The 20,365-nt window shown below is 38.3% G+C and overlaps 2 protein-coding genes and 1 long non-coding RNA gene across 3 annotated transcripts in view; 1 reads left to right on the top strand and 2 right to left on the bottom strand.

Moving 5' to 3' along the window:
• The window catches only part of NLP1 (nitrilase-like protein 1), a 199,853-nt gene that overhangs the window by 30,581 nt on the left and 148,907 nt on the right, over window positions 1-20,365 (bottom strand). The window lies entirely within an intron of this gene.
• Window positions 24-995, top strand: LOC149537543 (uncharacterized). The gene is made up of 2 exons (XM_089798947.1): window positions 24-99; window positions 235-995. The coding sequence occupies exons 1-2, from the start codon at window positions 66-68 to the stop codon at window positions 816-818; spliced, it is 618 nt and encodes a 205-aa protein (XP_089655073.1). The 5' UTR covers window positions 24-65; the 3' UTR covers window positions 819-995.
• Window positions 7,185-9,333, bottom strand: LOC149537542 (uncharacterized). Its single transcript, XR_016355850.1, has 2 exons — window positions 8,835-9,333; window positions 7,185-7,361 (listed from the first exon to the last, which is right to left on the bottom strand). It is a non-coding gene; the product is annotated as an uncharacterized LOC149537542 (long non-coding RNA).

The raw sequence follows: 20,365 nt of genomic DNA, 5'->3' as shown, positions 1-20,365 counted from the left end.
GCGTTGCTGCAATTGTTGAGCTAGACCAGTTCAACAATAAAGAGGGGCCACTTTTCTCTAGCAAGATGGCCATAAATGCTCAGACAACACTACAACCAGGTAAAAATTAAATAATATATTCAATGTTCATGAATCTAGATTCTAATCTTAAAGTTGATTATGTAATTTTAAAGTTAACTTGTAATTTGTAAATGAGACTAATTGTTTCTATTTTCAATTTTTCCCTTATTGCAGATAGATGGTGGCAAATGTTTGGGGCCACAACCCCAAAACTTCAAAAAATTGCCATTCGTATTCTGAGTCAGCCAAGCGGCGCTTCTGGATGTGAGCGCAGTTGGTCCATGTTCGAGCACATCCATTCGAAGAGGAGAAACAGGTTGACAGTGCAGAAGTTGAATGATATTGTCTTTGTTCATTACAACCTCCGTCTTAGGATCAGACAGATTTTGGGCACTGACTCCTCTCCGATCATTCTAGAGGAGATTGATCCAGAATCAAAGTGGCTCACAGAGGTTGTGGATCCAGTCTTCACTGAGGAAGACCGTGTGTGGGTTGACCAGGTGGATATAGAGGCTGAGGCAGCTAGAGCACGTTCTTCAGGCATTGGTAGACGCACACGTGCACGCACAGGCACAGGCCCTAGCGACGTTCATGAGCCCATCTTACATGCGAGAGATATGGCTCGGCAGTCCTCTAGAACCTACATTAGACGCCTTGCTACTAGGCAGACTGGATACTCAGAGGCTGAGGCTGAGGCTGCAGCCGAGCTTCAGGATGATGTTGAGGATGATGATGATGACTATGAGTCTGAGGCTTGAGCTGGAGCCTTGTTTTTATATTTTGTTTACAGATATTGATATTGAATCATTGATAGACATATGTTTCAAACTTTCATGGATCTTCATCTTAGATTCTTACATACATTTATGATTTGATGTCTTATGGATCATCTTACATACATTCTATGATTTAAATCATTGTGATCATTTGATTTCTATTTACTTCAGCTAGCCTACAATTTACATTTTAGATAACATAGTTACATATGTGATGGATTTTATGTTCCATGTTTATGTATGTTAAGTTTTAACTTCTATTTGATGATGTTATAGTGTGTTTAAGTTATATTCAATAAAGGGTGCATGAAATAAGTTTTAAATTGTTAAAATCTTTAAATTTAAAGGGTTTTTTCAAATTTGCCGATTCATCGCCGATTCATTGCCGATTCACGATTCGATTCGGCCTTGCCGATTCCGATCCGATTCCGATTTTTGTTACTTTGATTGGAATTCACCCGACTACTTATAATATGATAGTTGCTATGTGCGCCCGCTCAATATCACCCGCGGTAGAGTATTCACCATTTGTTCATGCAAAACTCTATCTGCAAATGCACGGGAAACAAACTCCACAAACCATAACCATCTGGTTATTTCGTATGCTTATTCCGGATGACTTCCGCAGAAACAACCTGTAGACGTTATGCCAATTGCTTGCTACCCGTGCGTCAGTCCTGTCCGGTTGTAGGAGTTAATGCCATGAAGGGCTTTTGGTTCACTCACGAAACTACTAGCATCCGAGTGAGTCGAGCACCCGACCCGTAGTTGTATTGTGCTTGAAATATGCTAGAAGTAACTCGTTTCAAACGACCAGACTAGAGCTTAATCATAAACCCGAGCACAGTCTTTGCTATGGCACCAAGACCTCTATTGGCGTGAATGTATTCCACTCAGATTGGAGGTGTCCTCAACGTAACCCAGATAGGTGTTGCCATGAAGTCCCAGACTGATATATGCCTGTAACGTTGGACGTGAGCTTGATGGATCAGCCTGCAATCCGCCTGAGTTGCTATTGCAACAAATGGATAAGTAGACCAATCAACCCGTGAAGACTCTATGCTTAGACGTCCGACTTGAACAGCATTGCCTATGTCTGCTCATACACCCAACATTCGACCTATCAGTTCCCTCATGACACGTCTAATCTTCCTACTCAAACCCTTGCTCATGGATAAGAGGCTCTTGGGTTGGGTTAAACAAAATGACATCTTGTTGTTGTTCTGCGTGCACATATAGATGAACTCCTACTACTCACGTGCCAATCCCCTCTTAAAAACTTTTTTTTTCCACACAATATTTCACTCAAACTGCTCGCAATCTCAACATCCTTTAATGTATCAAGACTGGTGTATAAGAATGGACATTCAACCATACTTGCACATTGCTCATTACTACCAAACTGATTGTGGAATAAACCATCATATACCATCTTCCTGTGTGTAATCTTCAAATATAATTCGGCTTCCTTCTCTACTCAAAACATTGTATAACTTCTAGCAGGCCAATGAGAGATTTGGGGTGACGTCCAACCTCTTCTCATAGATAATTGGAGGGTTTTGATCCTCACAGTTCAGAACCCAGTCACATTAAAGCAACCAAAACTCACAATATAACTTTTTCATAAATTCTTGTGTTGCGTAATTCCACAGGATGGTAGGATTCTTGGCTCTAATACCACTGTAATAACCCTTTCCAGATATTTTTACCCCAAAACCCAAGATAAATACTTGTAGATTAAAATCTGAACAGTAAACCAATATCCAATATAAATTCCAGAATTTTAATCGATTGCTAATTAGCAGATTTACATACAATTAAACTCAAAAAAGCTTTGTTTATTCCTCCAATGTTTAGAAAATGCATATATAAACCAGGAGTTAACTCAGATAACCATCAAATGCATTACTATATGTTACAACAGCAATACAATAACATGCATATATCCAAATGATCCAATCTTACAAATAGTAAAAGCCAGTCAGATTGGCCAATGTAGGTAAATCCTGTAAGAAGGCTAGGTTTGCGTCCAACCTCCAAAGCTTCTTCAAGGGTTTGCGTCCTCAAAAAAATGACCAGCAACTGTTTTCAGCTCCCAAATTAATATTTGTTTTAAATATTATATCTTCATACCATCCCATGTGAAGTTTGATGTATCTTTATCACCTTTCCCAATGTGATGCACGCTCTTTTAAGCAATGTGGGATAAAGAAGTTTTTTGTGCTTTAGTCACTTAAGTGAACATAGTACCTTTTTAAAAATAAAGTGACAAGTTAAATGAACTTTAATAGACACTTAGTCAGTAAACCATATAATCATCAGACATTAAAATAACTGATCAATAAAACTCGGATAAGCATGTGCAATAGTTTGTTGGAAAGCTCTCAGCGAGACACTTCCAAATCAATGCTAGGATATCAAAAATACTGAGCTCTATTTACTTACTAAAAATAGTAAGTATCCGAACAACCTGCCAAAACTACTCTAATGGGTCTAAAACTGGAAATGTCTAGGCCAAACCTCGCACTGAACCCTGTAAAGAATCTTTTCGCCCCTAAAACCTAGGTGAAGTGATCCAGCACACAAAATTATAATGTCCCAAAAAAAGGGGACATTACATACTTCGGGTTCTAGAGTATGCTTTCTTGTAATTTATGCTTTCATTGGAATGCTTGGATACCATGTTTAGATGATGTTAGTTTATTTGACACATTCCCTTATTATGATGTTTAGCATATGATTAGATGATGTTATTTGTTTAGTTGGAGTATCTATTGCTTACTGGTTAGCATGTCAGATTTCTTTGTTCTTGTGATGTCATTACGCTTTAGTAGTGACGTCTTCATAAGACAGCTTCGACCATCTAGTTGGTAGTTTGGGATGTTATGCACGGGTGATGGCTAGGACCTTTGAAGTCTCATGATGCTATTATGGTTGGGAGGAACCGCACCCTTAATTTTGTTGTTTTAACTCATTGCGATGTTGCTTTCAAGTTCATTTCCTTCACTGCTATATTTAGTTGGTTAGATTCAGTTTTCATCTTTTTGTTGTTATGATTCGAGTGTCTTTGCCTCGATTGTGGATCCGGCACACCCCGATGTAGAGGAATCATCTTTTCTAGCTTTTTATTCCTTGTTTTATGATGGGTTGTTATGGTTCCTCGTGCAAGATTGTACTTCCTCGCACGAGATTATGGAAGCTTCGCGCAGGGCCTTGCATTTCCTTGTGTGGCTCCTGGTACTTCCCCAAACGAACCTCAGCACCAGTACAGTGCTTTTTGGTTGCTGAACCCAACACTTCCTCATGCAATATGGTGTTTCCTCGCATGGCTCGGTGTACTTTCTTGCGCGAAGAGGTACTTACTCGCGCTAGACTGTCAGTTGAAAATTCTCTCGCACGAAAAATAGGGGACATCTCCGTTGTTTTTTGGAGAACGCAATTTGGACTTTTCAGTACCCTTTAGGAATGCTAGTGTTTCCTTGCTTTGACAGATCAGAGATTTTTTGTTCTAATGTCGTCATTGGTTTTTGTTCTTCAGTTTGGTCATATTAGTTCGATAGTACGTTTGGAGATCCGTTGGTGTTTGGATGTTTGGTTAGTCTTTCGTTGCGATCTTTTTGATCCTTGTATGTTGATTGCCATGTGCGTCCATACTTGTTTTTTTTTTAAATATTATCTTGACTTATATTTATCCTTTTTCCAAGGAACTCTGGGCGAGGCATTACAAATACTACACATCAAATTCCTTCTTCCTACTCAACCGCCCAGCTCATACACTAGCGCTTGAATCTGGCTAACATAGTATTAACAACTCGTGAAGAGTAATCACCCTTATTGGAGATTGATCTCAGCAAAGAGAAAAAGGGAAAGAGTCTCCCTACTCTACCCCATCTACTCTGTAGGCAACACTATTCATCACTGATTTTTGATAACCATCAAAATACATATCTACAGACTAATAGAAATGTTCAGGCACAGGAAGGCATATTGCTCTGATACCAAATATTGGCCAGTCACGAGAATGATAAATGATCTTTTTCGTTCATATGATGCAGATTTATTCAAAGGAATTGCAATTTGTAGTACATAATAAAGTAATGTTGTACTTAGCATTAGTTAAGCCTTGTTGGGTCAAGCAGTTAGGAAGCGCAGGGATGCATCTGTTGTTTTCCCAACCAACCGATCATTATATAAGAACTTTGAATTATGAATGATGTACTCATGTTTTTTGGTATTTATAAAGAAATAACATTCTCACGCCATTCAGGTATTTTGGTACAAATAATGAATGCCCTATTAGTACTCCTAAGTCTCTGTTATATTAATTGAATCTATATTATGTTGCAGTCCAGAAGAGGATGAGAGCAGCACCAACACATCCTCCTCTGATTCTCAAGAGGAAGAAATCCGTCTAAGTCACTTGAACGGCACGCGTAGGGATGTCACTTTCCTACCACCCGCAGGAGGAACACTGCCACAGATGGTACATGAGTATGCCTAGATTTACCAAGCAAGCATGCAAAGTACGGTGGAAGATGATGGAGTCAAGTGCACGACTAGAAACACCATGAGTACGGATGACGTTTGTACTAGGCCTAGTATGAAGGAAGGAGTGGATGATGGTGTCATGGAGAAGAATGTGGAGACTGAGAATACCAAAGGGGAGGGCAATCTCCGGCAATAGATTTCCCAATGGGAGGCAACAAAACTTTCACTACCAGGAGTGGCAAACTTGGTGCCTACAACTCAGCAGCCTCATACTAAGGAAATAGATCTCAGGTGTCAAAAAAAGCGCGAGCACAAAGTTAGATTGCATATAGCAAAAGGTATAGAAGTAGCAAACCCTATTGCCCTGGTGGTGGAGCCTACAGGAGACATCGATGGCCAGAATAAAGCATTGGTGGAAGATACCAAAAGACAAGCTAATGAAGACATACCAATAGAGGATACAGTATTGGAAGAGGCCGATAAACTATTGGAGGAAGAATGGAGGACCTTAATTCAATGGTATCTGAAGCCCTAAATGATACAGTGGTATCTGAAGCCCTAATTGATTCAGTGGTATTTGAAGTCTGAAATGATACAATTGTATTTGATGCCCTAAATGATCCAATGGTAATTGAAGCCCTAAGTGATACAGTGGTATCTGAAGTGATACTTGGCTTGTCTAGTTTCGATGGGATTCAACACTCACACTATTTCGTTGCATGTAATACTTTGCTCGAATATGGCAAATTGGAGCACTATCTTATTGCAAATATTAATTTAAGGATATTCATGTTCAATATTCATTCTTGTTTGGCTTTCATTTGATGCATTTGGGACTATAAGTTTGTTTATGATTTCAAGACTGAATCCACCTTCTATCCGTACACCATCCGCTACCCTTGGTTTGGCGCAACATGTAGTGCATCTGTCTGTGCTGCAACATTACCATTCCGTATGACCATCTTTGCCCGTGCTACAACATTACCATACCGTACAACCATCTATGTCCGTACTACAACATCGCCATACCATATATCTCTCCAAGCTACTGTATGGCTAATCAACACCACCATTCGTACTCCATTCCAAGCTATCGTACGGCCCAGCCCCAAAACAGTCCATACATCACTGTTCACTCCATTCAGCTATACTATACGGCCATCAGGTAACTGCCTATCAGGTACATGAGACTAGCAGGTAACTGGCCATCAGGCACACAAGACCATGAGGTAACTGCCTATCAAGCACACGGGACCAACGGGTAACTAGCTATCAAGCACACGGGACCAACGGGTAATTGGCCATCAGGCACATGGGACCAATGGGTAACTGGCAATCAGGACATGGGACCAACGGGTAACTGGCTATTAGGCACATGGGACCAATGAGTAGTTGGTCATCAGGCACATAGGACCAATAGGTAATTGGCTATTAGGCACACGGGACCAATGGGTAACTGGCCATCAAGCACACAAGTTTAATGGGTAACTACTATCAGGCACACAGGACTAGTGGAACACATCTGCTCAACATAGTCTATGTAAAATAGTGATATCTTTGTCCATACTAACTGTACAATCCCACGTACTTGTGTACATCATCCTGACATACTATACTCATTGTAGCTGATGACATATGTGTGAGTAACACCTCTGTGAACTACGCTAATCAAAAAGATATTTTGTTGACAGATAAACTCTATGACACTTAGACAAATTTCTACGTTTCCAACACAAAACTTTATCCTTAATATCCGCTCACTCAATCTTGATTATATGTTGCCGTAATGACAACTACATACTATTTAACCTAGCCAAATTGCCAACAAAGTCATCCAACTATCTAGATATAAGAGTGCATAAGGTAACTCCCAAATATAGAATGCCAAAACAAATACCACACATCATATGAAGAACCACATAGGAATTCAATACCCGAGAAGATGAAGCATAACCTCAACCAATTGTACATTAAATTCTTTGAACAAAAGATAGCGATCCAGGATAGATCCACAATAAGAAGCCAAGCCTGCAGAATCTGCAAAAGGAAATCAAGTGATCACCAAAATAAACTGTTAGACAAATAATTGGAAAACATAAAACAAAGCAAAAAACTTTTTGGGGATGCAAGATTACCAATAGTCCAAGGATGCTCCTGAATCAAATGGTGTGAAAACCTCACAAGTTGTCAAAGTAATTACAACTCATGGTTATGACACAAGATTAGAATTGGTGGGGTGAGGCTAGGACAGAGTAAGTGAGAAGGGTGAAGGATATAGTGAAGAGTGATGCATTTTGGAGTGATGCAAAATACACAGTCTCTATTATCACTCCAATTTTCTCGGTCATCAATTGTGGGGATGGGGATGCACCTAACCTTGGAGAGGTGTATGAGTGCATTGATTCTATGCTTGACAAGATAAGGGCAATTGTGTGAGAGGACCCCACTTTAGCATTCTACAGTGAGCATTTTTCGGCCTATTATTCAATGTTGATGGGATGACTTGAACACTCCCTTGCACATGGATGCTTATGCATTGAATTTGAAGTGATACATGCCTAGGTGTTGTAGACTTATACTGATTCAAGATGCTAAGACGAAGGAAGGGTTCTTCAGGTACATTGATAGAATGTATGATGCTGAAACTACTTGCAAGATTCACATCAAGTGGATGAAATATCCTACTCTTAGGGGTTATAAGGTTGTGGCAAAGGCGGATATCAATACTATGTTACAAGAGCTCACATCCAATTTTGTGGTAGAACTGTCATGGAAAAAAATCACTTACTACCACACTTGCCACATGTTTGCTATCTTAGGTTTTTAGTTCTTCAACTTTTGAGAGAACCTGGTCTAGTTATAGCTTCATCCATTATCTTAAGAGGAACACATACTTCTAGGAGAGCAAAGAAGCTAGTCGCTAGTACATAGTGCCTTGCATATGACCAACTGCAAGAAATGTGTGTACAAGGAAAGCCCAATAGGACGATGGGATGCAGGGCCAAAGGAACCATTACATATTGATGAGGACGGGGATGGAGTAGCTTCAGATGCAGGGCTAGTTGGTGTTCCTTTAGTGAATCTTGACCTTGAGGAGTGCAATAGTTCTAGTGATAAGGAGTTTGCCTTGAGGCTTGACCACCCAAGGATGATTAGAGGTTGCCCTCCACCACATTTTTGACATTTTGTACTTGTCTTGATATCATCCTACTCGTTGCAATCATCTTTATGGTATTCTTGATAGAATAAAAGTCTTCCATTTGCCAATTCGACAGTATAAATATTTTAATCTTCCGTTTGCCAATTCGACAATTTAGATTTTTATTTAGAATTGAGTATTCTAACTTTTAGTTTGTAATTCAATAGTCAAATCTTCAATGTTCAAGTATTTACTATTTAGTATTTGACATTTGCAATTTTTCTATTTTACTTCTTAATAGTCTTATACATCTTTTCATAACTAGTATTTTAAGTACCACTTGTATAGTATATAGTATATGTGCTACTTACCTCCCCCTGCTCCCAAATTAAGGCTGTTTGTTCCCTCGTCCTGTTCCCCATCCCCAATGGTGGTGTAACTATGGTTTTCACTTTTCAATGATAAGAGCAACTGCTGCTGATTAATCATTGTAGAATGTGCATATGAGATAGGTCAACATACTGCCCCAAATAACTGTGGTTCTCAACACCAGGTGGCTGCAAGTGGTTTCAGTAAGAAGTTGCTCCAAATTCCTTTAAACATTATCACCAACCAAGTCCTACTCTAAAAAAACAGCACACCAGCACCTCACTACAACTCCATCACAAAGACACTTAAGTACAGGGGAAATACAAAGTAACGTGTCTGAAAGCACCCTTTTGTGTAGGTTGCTGTTTGGATGCAGAAAATGCAAGGATAGGTGAGCATTGGTTGAGACACTCTCCATTTTCAGTCCATATGCGCTCCATGAATTCCTGCAACATGATTGTCAATCCTAGGCACCACCAAAGACCCAAAGATAGGCCTAAAAATCCTCACACTAGTAGCACTCCTTAATACTCATGCCAAGGTTTGTCAAAATCAGAAAATCATTACCAAATACATTAAACTGTCTCAGAACCTTTCAGTTACCTTGCAAACAGGAGCAAGAGTCTAGATGCCTCCTAGGTGAATAGCCTTTAAAACACTTGAGCAATATGTACATTAGAAAACACGTCAGCTTCCTATTACAGCCACAGCCTGCAAAGATGGTCGACCCAATAGGAAATATCAATTCCAGCAAAAACCTTCTGATAAATACTTGCATCTTGGTTGCCTAGCTCAGAAGAGTTGTTTGGAATAACCTGTATTTTTTTTTAGCAAAGCCCCAGCTTACATGACCGTTTTGAAGGGTCCAATCAGTATGGGGGAGTATGTCCAGCTAGCAAAACATCTTAGAAATCATTGCAAATCATATAAAAATCTCTGCAAATCATCACCAATAAAACTGCCAATACTTGCTGTTTAGGAAACTTGGAATATTATCTTTTTTCTTTGTAGTATACCAAAACCACAAACTCAATTGTAATCAATGTGTTTATGTGAAAACACTAAAATTGTTAGGATGGATCTTTCATCGCCAAAACTACTGAAAATTGAGGAGGGTTTGCATTTGCAATTAACTCTTGAAGGAACCCAATGTTCACTCCAACAAAAACTTAGTATAGGTGCAATTTTGAATGAATGAAAATTGACTGTCAAAACCCCCCCCTTTAATGGATTGGAAGGAAAAAGGGGAATTTTAAAATTTAAAATTAATTCATTTTCCTAAGAAAGGCCCCATAAACAATTCATAAAACAACTCAATTCCAAGTTCCCCTTTCTCTAGGCATCCAATGTGAAAAAAACATCACTTTATAATATTAAGCACTACAATAAATATATGAACACTACTTTAGAACCTAGTTCAAATTTTAAAATAATACCAACCACATTGCATAAATTCATGCCAAGGCACCAGAAACTGAAGCCAATCGTGATGAGACATAACTAATGCTGAAGAATGATTTTGGGAGCCAAAACAAACACTTATTATACGTAGCAGTGTTCTCCAAGAGCCATGGAGAACAACCTAGAAGGCCAAAAGTGCTACAAATAGTGTTACCACCTAATAGAACACTACAGAAACACCCACACAACTGTCATAAGCCAAGAAAATCAAAACCAAGCTCTTCAAGAAAACAAGAACCCCCCAATGACCACCAATTAGCCTAAGGGAACCTGGGAATAGGCTAATGAAAAGACATCAGCTGATTAGGTTCAAGGGGACATTACAACAGGCAGTGGGAAAAGCCATTGCAATAGATTCAAGAAAGCTTATTTGTTCTCCTCATCATCTGGAGTCTGGACAATTAGTAACAGTGGTATTCCATATTTCAATCTATGTTTATTTTTGGGTGCAACGTGAGATGGCAGTATACACGTCATCCATTGAGGATTTCTTCCACCCTCATTTATTTAGTCCCTCAGCGTTTTGGGACTGCAATCCTCTGCATTGGAGAGGTGTGGTTCATAAAGGATCTGGTTTTGTACTACTTGACATGTTCTGGAAGAAGGATAAACTCTTGAATGCGGGACAATGTATTGAATGGTATGGGACATCAACACACAAGTTTAGCAGGGGAGAATTAAATTTTGCATATTATGTTCTTTGTGGGAAAACTGTTGGTTGCAGCTGCCAATAGCCAATGAAATGAAATCACTGAGGCAAAAATAAAATTGCAGCTCTTAGAAGCAACAAATTCATTGTCACTTTCTGTGGTGTACCGTGATGTTTCAATTCTCAGTTTTTCCTTGTTTCAATGCACTTTCTCAGTCTTTTCAGCACCATTCTTTACACTCTCTTTAACTAAGATGAATTTTGTATGTTTGGATGAATTTGACCCATCTTTTGGAATTACTTTCAATCAGAATACTCTATTATTCATATTGATAGCATTAATCAAATATCCAATTAAAGCTTTTAAGTTTTCCTAGTTTCCTATTTACCTTACAAGATCAAATGACTTGTTTGCCTTAATCTTACCTTACAAGATCAAATGATTTGTTTGCCTTAATCTTACCTTCCAAATACTTATAGAATTTCTCTTCGAAAAGTCGCTGTGTTATCTTCAGAGATTCCATCAAAGTTAAATTTGATCTAACAAGCCAGAGTGGAGATTCCTGTTGATGTAATATCATTGATATCATAACTGTTACCCAAGTTATAGTGTACTGTGTTACTGCTCTTCTGTTGGTTTCAGTTGTCAGTTACAACACCATTCCTGTCAGTTAAAGTCATGCAGCTACAAAACTGTGTAGAATGGTTATCAAGCACAATGCAACATAACATAGATTTCATTAATATAACAGGGACTCAGTAGTACCAATAGGGCATTCATTATTTGTACCAAAATACCAAAATGGCAAGAGAATGTTATTTCTATATTAATACCAAAAAATGCGAGTACATCAATTGTAATTCAAAGTTCATATATAATGGTTGATTGGTTAGGAAAACCAACAGATGTATCCCCTCTCTTCCTAACTGCCCAACCCATCAAGGCTTAACTAATGCTAAGTACAACATTAATTTATTACAGAGTACATTTATCCCCCTACCAGAAATTGTCTTCTAGATGACTACCTGACAAAACAAAGAAAAACCAAACTTCAAGAAGAGGGTTGGGAAGCCATCCCTGTACTCGGAGCTCCACGAAGTCGCTGAAGATCTCATTCAGCTTCCTTATGTTTGGCACAAACTCCCTATAGAACATGCAAAGCATCCATCTTTTTCACCTCTACTGTTGTGATTTTGTCTTTCAAGGTAGCCTTTTCTATTCTAGGAAGGTAGCCTATTTTCTTTTCTAGGGCAGCCTTTTTGGCCTTCGACTTTTCTTCTAGAGCAGTTTTTTCAATTTCTCATTCCTTAGCCAACCACCCTACCAAATCTTTTGCTTGCTGGAGTTCTATGTATGTCCTCCTAAAAGCAACTTCCATGTCTGTATGAGAGGTGGTTGCTCCTAAGCTAGAGGTATGGTCTATCATTTTGTCCACTCTGTAGCTATTTCCTCCTTATACCCACTATGCTGAAGCAACTTCCAATCTGTATTGCATCCTTTGTACATAAATGCTAACAATGATTCAGCTGCTCTAACTATAGCCCCCATATTCTGGCTTTTAGCTCGCTTTATCACTTGGTGGAATGTTCCATAGCTTGTAACTCCTTCAAAAATATTTCAGCTTTGTCTTCGAAGGAAAATGTCTCGGACATTAGGGCTTCAAATACCACTGTATCATTTCTTTCTTTCTGATTGCTTAACTGTGGCAATAACATAAGATTAGAAGATATGCTCATATTTATTATTCATATAAATGAAAGATTGATATAACAATCCATCAGATAAATCTTTATCTTGCAACTAAATGTAAAATAACTGTAATGATGATAAAACTCAATTAATCTTACCTTAGTCTTACATATACATCATAAAACTAAAATATTTGTTTTCGGTAACCAATTAAATGTATAGCTTATCTTTCTCTGTTGTACGTTTGACAACTTGAGGAGAGGTGAAACATTGTCAGGGGCTTAACCACCCAATATCAGACCTTAATTTATTCCGCACACAATCTCCAACAAGAAAGGCCCTTTCTACCCGGAATTGGACTTGGAACATCTGTCATTTACTGAGCATCCTAGTATCTAACCACACCACTAGACTTGACAGAAGGAGTTACAATAACGAGATCATGCATGAGCTATTAAATGATATTATTCTAGATTTAATGTATCATATCTGACTTTTATTTTTTAAGTCATTGCAGACTCCATCTCACCTCTTCACCCTTTTCCATGGCTATACAGCCGGTAAATCCTAGGTGTTTGGATCTCAGAGCAATCGGCTTTGTCTGTTGATTCAAAAGATATTCTTAAAGATTGCAGAATTTATTGTTTAATTAATTAATTTAATCATATCTAATTTCTCTTTTGCATTCTTACAGATTCATTTCACCTCTTCACTATATCATGGCTATCAACCGGTGAATCCCAGGTGTATTAGAATTTATGAGCTCACTGCCCCTTTTTCACCTCTTCACCATTGTGACTTTATTGTCGGTGATTCCCAGGTGCATTAGATGAGCATACTTCTCTTATTATACATTTATCATGGTTTAAAACAATATAATTCTTCTTGTTGATATCCATACTATTTGTGATGGTTCATACAATCATTATGAGACTCCTATAGTTACCATTCGACTTCTTAATGGTGGTTTAAGATACAATGATATTATACAAAGAACCAAAATGGGAACTCTATGAAATTCGCAAGAGGCCATCAGCAAAGCAACATATAATAATCTAAGTCCTAATATTTGATTTCTATGCCTAGTCAGTTGTAGTCAGACTTACATGCAGAAAAGATGAAAGTATTAACTTCGATGGAAAAACATTCACATCCTAATATGTATGCAAATGAAGATCTGACTTGAATTTGGCACCCATTCGTCCTCTAGCCAAAACTCATACTTGACTTAGTTATGTCACCCAAATTCGACTATTGCTTGATTCGGAAATTTGCAAAGTACTGGCTGAAGTAAGAAGAAAATAGTAAGGACATGGAACTCGGCTTAAGCAGATGAGGTATATGATAAACGTAGCAAAAAAGGATGGAAAGCTAGGGGCAAAGGTGTCCAACTCCTATCACGGCTTCTTCATAAGGAGTAGCCGTGGCTTCTCGTCTTCCATCGGTTTAAAGAAAGAAATCCATTCGAATTCCAATTATTAATTCAATTTATCATGCCAAATGTTAATCGGTTAAAAGCAAGAATATTAAAAAGAAAAAAATAGAGTTGGAAGATTATAATTCGAATATTATAATAATTCGAATGTTATTATATCTGGAATATTATTATAATCCTGTATTTATATATGTACATGTAAATATTAATAGGGTTACATCACTTTATTAAATTATTATAATATTATGGTGCCATCTCATTTTTATATCTATATGTACATATGTAGATATATCTATTATAATAATATGGTAAAAGATCATATGAAGTCTATATATACGTATATAAATATATCTATTATAATAATATGGTAAAAGATCATATTAAATCCTTTGAGGTGCATTTTATATTTTAACCCAATTATTTATGTTTCTCAAATTATTTATTTAAATAGCTCATGCAGGTCCCACAGATGTCTCCGGTTTCAAGTCACTAGGTCCTCAACCCATCTACCCAGTGATGGTGATGCTCATGTTCCTAATTCTTTTCTGACAATGCTTCCACCCCTTCAACGTGTTTCCTGCAAGGAAATTCTCCGCAATTAAATCATATTATCATAACAAGTTATTGTTGACGTGAGTTTTTGTACCACTACATAACATATTAGTAATTGGATATCTAATACGAAGTATCAAACACACAATTCCTCTCTTGAAAAGTTAATGCTCATAGGATATGATAATAACTCCAATGTTCCTTACACTTGTGGATACTCGCTCAGTTTATCAATGTGATTTGCTGGTAATCACGTAGGCAGCCTTACGCTATTCATTCGAGGATGACTTGGGTTTTTGGTGAGATGGTGATGATTTTGTATGAATGCCAGGTGATGTTGATGGTGACAGTGATGGTGGAAGGTGTAGCGCCAAATAATGTTGATTGTGCAAGGAGGCAATAATGCTTCTAATGACTTCTACCTTCCTAACTTTCTTAGAGTGAAATTCGACTACTCAACTACTCGCTATTCTACTCCTACTCCTATAAATGGAAAGATTAGCAAATGGACAAGGATCGAATCTAATGAAAGTTAACCAGTGGCTCCACCTCCATAGATGCAATGATTGAAAGGAAAAGAGAACTAGTTTACCACACAAGGCTCCACAACCAACAGCTAAGATGCTAGTGGCCTAGTTGTAGATCCCTATTAAACATTCACTAACATCACCATACAATTAGCCATCTACTTCTACTCTAACAACATAAAATGAAATCCTACTTTAATTTGAGAGATGAGAAGAACCATGCAATACACCAAAATGATCATGTATATCCACCATGCAAGCCACAACAATGAATAGAGAACAATTTTGATAGTATTTTGGCAACAATTCTCCAACATAGCTCTCTCACAAATGAGAGCAAAATGGCCTTATATAGAGGCCAAAATGAACAACCGATGGTAGAGATAAAGAGGCAAAACCGATGATCTAGATTGAATCCTAGAAACCCTAATTAGGGTTGCCACCCCATTAGCTAATGAGAAGACGCCACCTCGTCAATGGACCAATGAAAAAAGTGTAAAAGTGGTAACCAATGAGAAAGCACCAAAATGGTGGCCAATCAGAATTAGACATTTTTACTATCCTAGAAGAAAGAGAAATTGCCACTTGGGCTTACATCAAATGATCTTCTTAAATAACTCTCCTCTTTTCTTTCATTCTTTTAGCTAAGGCAATGAACCTAGCTAGCCGTTCGTTGACTTCTTCCATGGGAGGACAAGGTGTGTGCTTTATCTTCAGCTCCACTGATTTCATCACACTATTTGTTGCTTGTAGTGTCTTCTCATGATCCTTCTCATACTCTTTTGTGAATCCATTAAAAACATTTAGGGAGGAAAGAGTGTTCAAATGTTTCTTCTTGATAGCAACCTTTCCTAACTCATCCAATCTTGATCCAAGTCTTGTCTCATTGATATCCTCTTCTTTGATATCTTCAAAATCAAGCGCCATCCCAACGTCGCTCATCATGGTTGAAATGGAAGTGTCGACATTTGGGCTGTGTTATGCAATTGCCTTCTGTATCTCTTCTTTGCCAAAGGGGATTGTCCTTCTTTTAGTTTGTCATTTATCTGTAGCATATTTACTGTTCCGACATTGGTATCGGTTATTCGCCTCATTTTCGAAAAAAAAGTTGTTTTGGGCATCATATCCTCTTTTTGTCCTTCTTAGTGTTCATTCCCTTAGGATTCTTGCTTGCACTAACATCTACCATCTTATCAACCTATGATAGGATGGTGAAGTGGTGGATAATGAATGCACGAAGAACTAAGGGAGACAATATCTAGACAAGAACGAAAGAAGAAAATCAGCTTAAGGACCCCTTTCAACTCTAAATGATTTGAAATTACCTTTACCAATAGTCGGGTCTTCTTTTGGAATTTAGGATCAGACTTTGAGAATTTCAAACCCTTTGCAAATCTTGAGGATCTAGCTGGAAAAAATCAAAATTTAATGCTCTCGGAATTGTCCTCCATTTGCCCCAAAAAATCAGACCTTTGATCACAATAACCTCCTCCAAATAAAATTGCCCAAATTAGGGTAGAAATCGCAGCTTCCAAGCAAAAAAATCAGACCTTGCAAAAATCGCCTAACAATGGAAAGTTTTAGATCTGCCTTCCAAAAGTCACCTAGGGCATAAATCGCAGCCCTAATAGAAGGAGAAAATCACCCAACAATGCAAAATCTGCCTCCACAAAAAAATCGCCAAGGTCTAAAAATGTTTATAATTGCAAGCAAAATTGCCCAACAACGAAAATCTTGTTAGTGTAGTTTTTTATTTTTCCTATTGTGGTAGGTTTTTCCTACACTTTTAATAATCTCGCTTAGGTTAATAAAGCATGTCTTATTAGGTGAATGGTTGTGAGGTGTCACCTTCCTACATGTGAACATCCATTAGCTATCTTGGGAAGATACTTTGCTATCTTTAGTCCGATAGATGGTTGCTCCTCATTGGTTGGTGTTGCCACCTCCTCCCTCTTCTTAGCCTATATAAGCATGCTACCTGGCTTGTATTTGCATCTCTTGTTTTTGCATCCTCTTAATGCTATTTTGCTTCCAGCATTTGCATTACTCTCTTGGAGACTGACTCTATGATGTTATTTTGATTTTGTATCATTTGCATTCATAGTTTAAATATTTACTCTTTGCACTAGTTTTCTGGGTTATTAATCTTTTCAGATTCTAACATGGTATCAGAGCTTTTCTATGTGCAAGGTAGATTTTAGTTTCCTTATTTGAGAGATTCGGGGGGGGGGGCAAATAAACTTTATTGTAGTTTTTGAAAAACGAAGTATGCTCTTCTCTTGCATCTTTGGATGATCCTGAGAATCAGAAAAGTTTTGACAAAAACAGTTTTTCTCTAGGGTTTCAATCTCAAATCTGACAACCAACATGCATATTTGGAGTTTTCAATCAATTTTGCAGGTTCCAGCATCCCATTGATGGACTTAAGAAGCTGATCCAGCATTTGCATGTCATATTTTGGTTGCTGGGGTCGTTTTTCTATTTTTGGAGCCGTTTTTTACTGTTAAAGGCGTCTGATTTACATTACAGCAACATCTTCTGTACATCAGCAAGAAAAATGCTTTCTGGGTTTTGTTCGCAGCCTCGAAAAACCATCTGGGTATCTTTTAGATTTTGCATGCAAGCTGTATATTTTTCAGAATCGAGCATGCAAAGCTACAGCCATACCCCTCTCCGTTGGCAGCCGCAGATTTGAATGCAGTTTTCAAATGTCTCGTTCTTGCTCATACGGACTCCGATTTTGATGATTCTTGTTATGAACTTGGCTATTTTTTTGTGCTCTATCCACTAGTGGAGTTGCTTTTGATTTTCATGCATGAATTCTTAAGAAATTGCAGATTCTCAGCCTTGACTGTGCACAGTTCTCATTTTGGAAACTTCGGAGGATCATAACTTTCTCATACGACCTCGTATCGAGGCGATTCTTTTTTTGAAAGTGCATGATTTTTCGAGTAGATCGCATTGGTACTATTTGTTTCCTTGATTATTGTGCCTAAGTTTCACTTCTAGCATATGCTCTTCATGAGGGTTTGTAATGCATTGAAATCAAGACCACTAAGTATTTCTTTCTAGTGGTAGTTGTAAACGAACTAAAATAAAGTGCCAAATCATATTTCTTTGGGGGGGGGGTTCTTTGATTGAGTAAAGAGGGGGGGTCATTATCGTGGCTGAGTTCTCTTCTTTCTAGCATTTCTTCTCTGCATTTCTTCATCATGGATCAAACAAATATGCCCATCCTAACTCCATACAATTACTTTGAGTGGAAATCACGCATGACAATTCACTAAAGGAAAGCTGGATTAAATAGGATAACTATGGGACTTGAAACTGAACCTCCTAAAGATGAAGATAAGCCTAAGTGGTTTAACAAATGTGATGAGGCATTTGGAACATTGTGTTTGTCTATTTCTCCTGACTTGCTATTTCACATTGAGTCTTTGGATACACCAAATGAAGTATGGACAAAGCTAGAAACACTATTTGGCACACAAGATTCAATGAGGGGTCATATGTTGGAAAATGAATTAATTAGTTTGAGTCCAGGCAATTTCAACACAATCCAAGATTTCTTCACTAAATTGAAATCACTAAGGCTCCAGTTAAAACAATGTGGAATTGAAAAGAAAGATGAACAACTGATTCTTAGTATTCTCTCTAAGCTAAGTTCAGAATATTTTGTATTTGTCTCTACCTTCTATGCTACTAAGGGTGCACTTGGTACTCAATTCACCATGCCATCTTTAGATGATTTTGCTGTCAATCTCACTCGAGAACAGAACAAGCTAATCTAGATGGGCATTCTTAAGTCCTCTAAGTCACATGCCTTGGCTGCCAACCAAGGCACAAAAGAACAACAAGGACAAAGTAGTAACAACAATAGTAAGGACAAGAAACAAAAGAATAGCGAGAAGAAGAAGGATCAGATGCTGGTTTCTTCAAAAGCAACTATTGATACACCATCTTCCAAGGGTGATAAGCCTAAGAAAGAAAAGGTCAAATGCGCCTATTGTAAAAGACCTGGTCATGATGAACATAAATGTTTGCAGAAACAACTTGATCACTTAACATACATTCATGAGAAGAATAATATCAGTGTTCCCGAGTCTATCAAACAAAGTTCTAATGAAGGGTCTAACAAGGAAAAAGAAAACAGCAAGGGGAAAGGAAAGGGCAAGGCCCTTTTTGCAGTTTCTTCCTCACCATCCACTTGGGTTCTTGATTCGGGTACTTCACACCACCTGGCTTCATCTAAGGAAGAAATTGCATCCTTGGAGCCATGTACTATGCCTTCTATGTTGATGGGTGATAACACTCTTGTTGAGGTGTGTGGGAGAGGGTCTGTTGATGTGGGGGATGGGACATTCCATGATGTTCCTTGTGTACCCTCATTGTCAACTAATCTCCTATCGGTATACCAGATCACTCACACAAGTTTAGGCAAGCAGGTTGAGTTCACTCCTAGTTCAGTGGAGATATGTGAGGTTCACAATGATTCTACAGTTGCAGTTGGGAGAGCAGATCATCGGCTTAACCAGCAAAGCATGGTCACAGCGTTGCCTTCTACTTTGACATTGGAGTCACTTGGAATACATGATAGATCTTCTAATGGGTCAAATTCACTTGAGCAGTCTTCTACCTCCACTTCTGATGCAGAGAGTGATTCAGAGAATTCACCTCCTTCCTCTCCTAGTCATCATTCACAGGTTGATGATTCTCCTCTAGATTCTCCATCTTCTAGTCCACTTTGGGCTACACAGACCTTGCAGTTTGCAGGTAATTGGGTTGGGGATCCATCAGACACCAAGCAGACTCGTTCACAATTCCAGGATGCTCTACATATCTTCATTGCTACTGCCTCAAATCCACAGTCCTTTCATGACGCTTTTGGTATTTCTGAGTGGGATACAGCTATGCAAGAAGAGTATAGTTCCTTGATGAGGAACCACGCTTGGGATCTTGTCCATTTTTCTAAGGGAAGAAAACTTGTTCGATGTAAGTGGATCTATCAGACAAAATTTGCAAGCTTTGCTGGGGGTGCGGGATGCTTCATCTTTTGGGGGGGCCTCTTCCTCTCACTTGGAGTCCTAATTTTCTTTGGGGAGTCTCTTTTCTCTCTCTTTTGGGGGAATTTTATGTACATGGGTCCCTCATCAGGCTTGACTTGTCGGGACCCATTTCTACATCCACCTAAGCTTCGCTTATGGGGGGGTGTTAGTGTA

Source organism: Cupressus sempervirens, chromosome 9 (assembly GCF_028749045.1).
Source record: "Cupressus sempervirens isolate cs-2001-9-10 chromosome 9, ASM2874904v1, whole genome shotgun sequence".
In the NCBI taxonomy this organism is placed as follows: domain Eukaryota; kingdom Viridiplantae; phylum Streptophyta; class Pinopsida; order Cupressales; family Cupressaceae; genus Cupressus; species Cupressus sempervirens.
The sequence above is the reverse complement of the archived record's forward strand: the minus strand, read 5'-3'. Positions and strand labels throughout refer to the sequence as shown.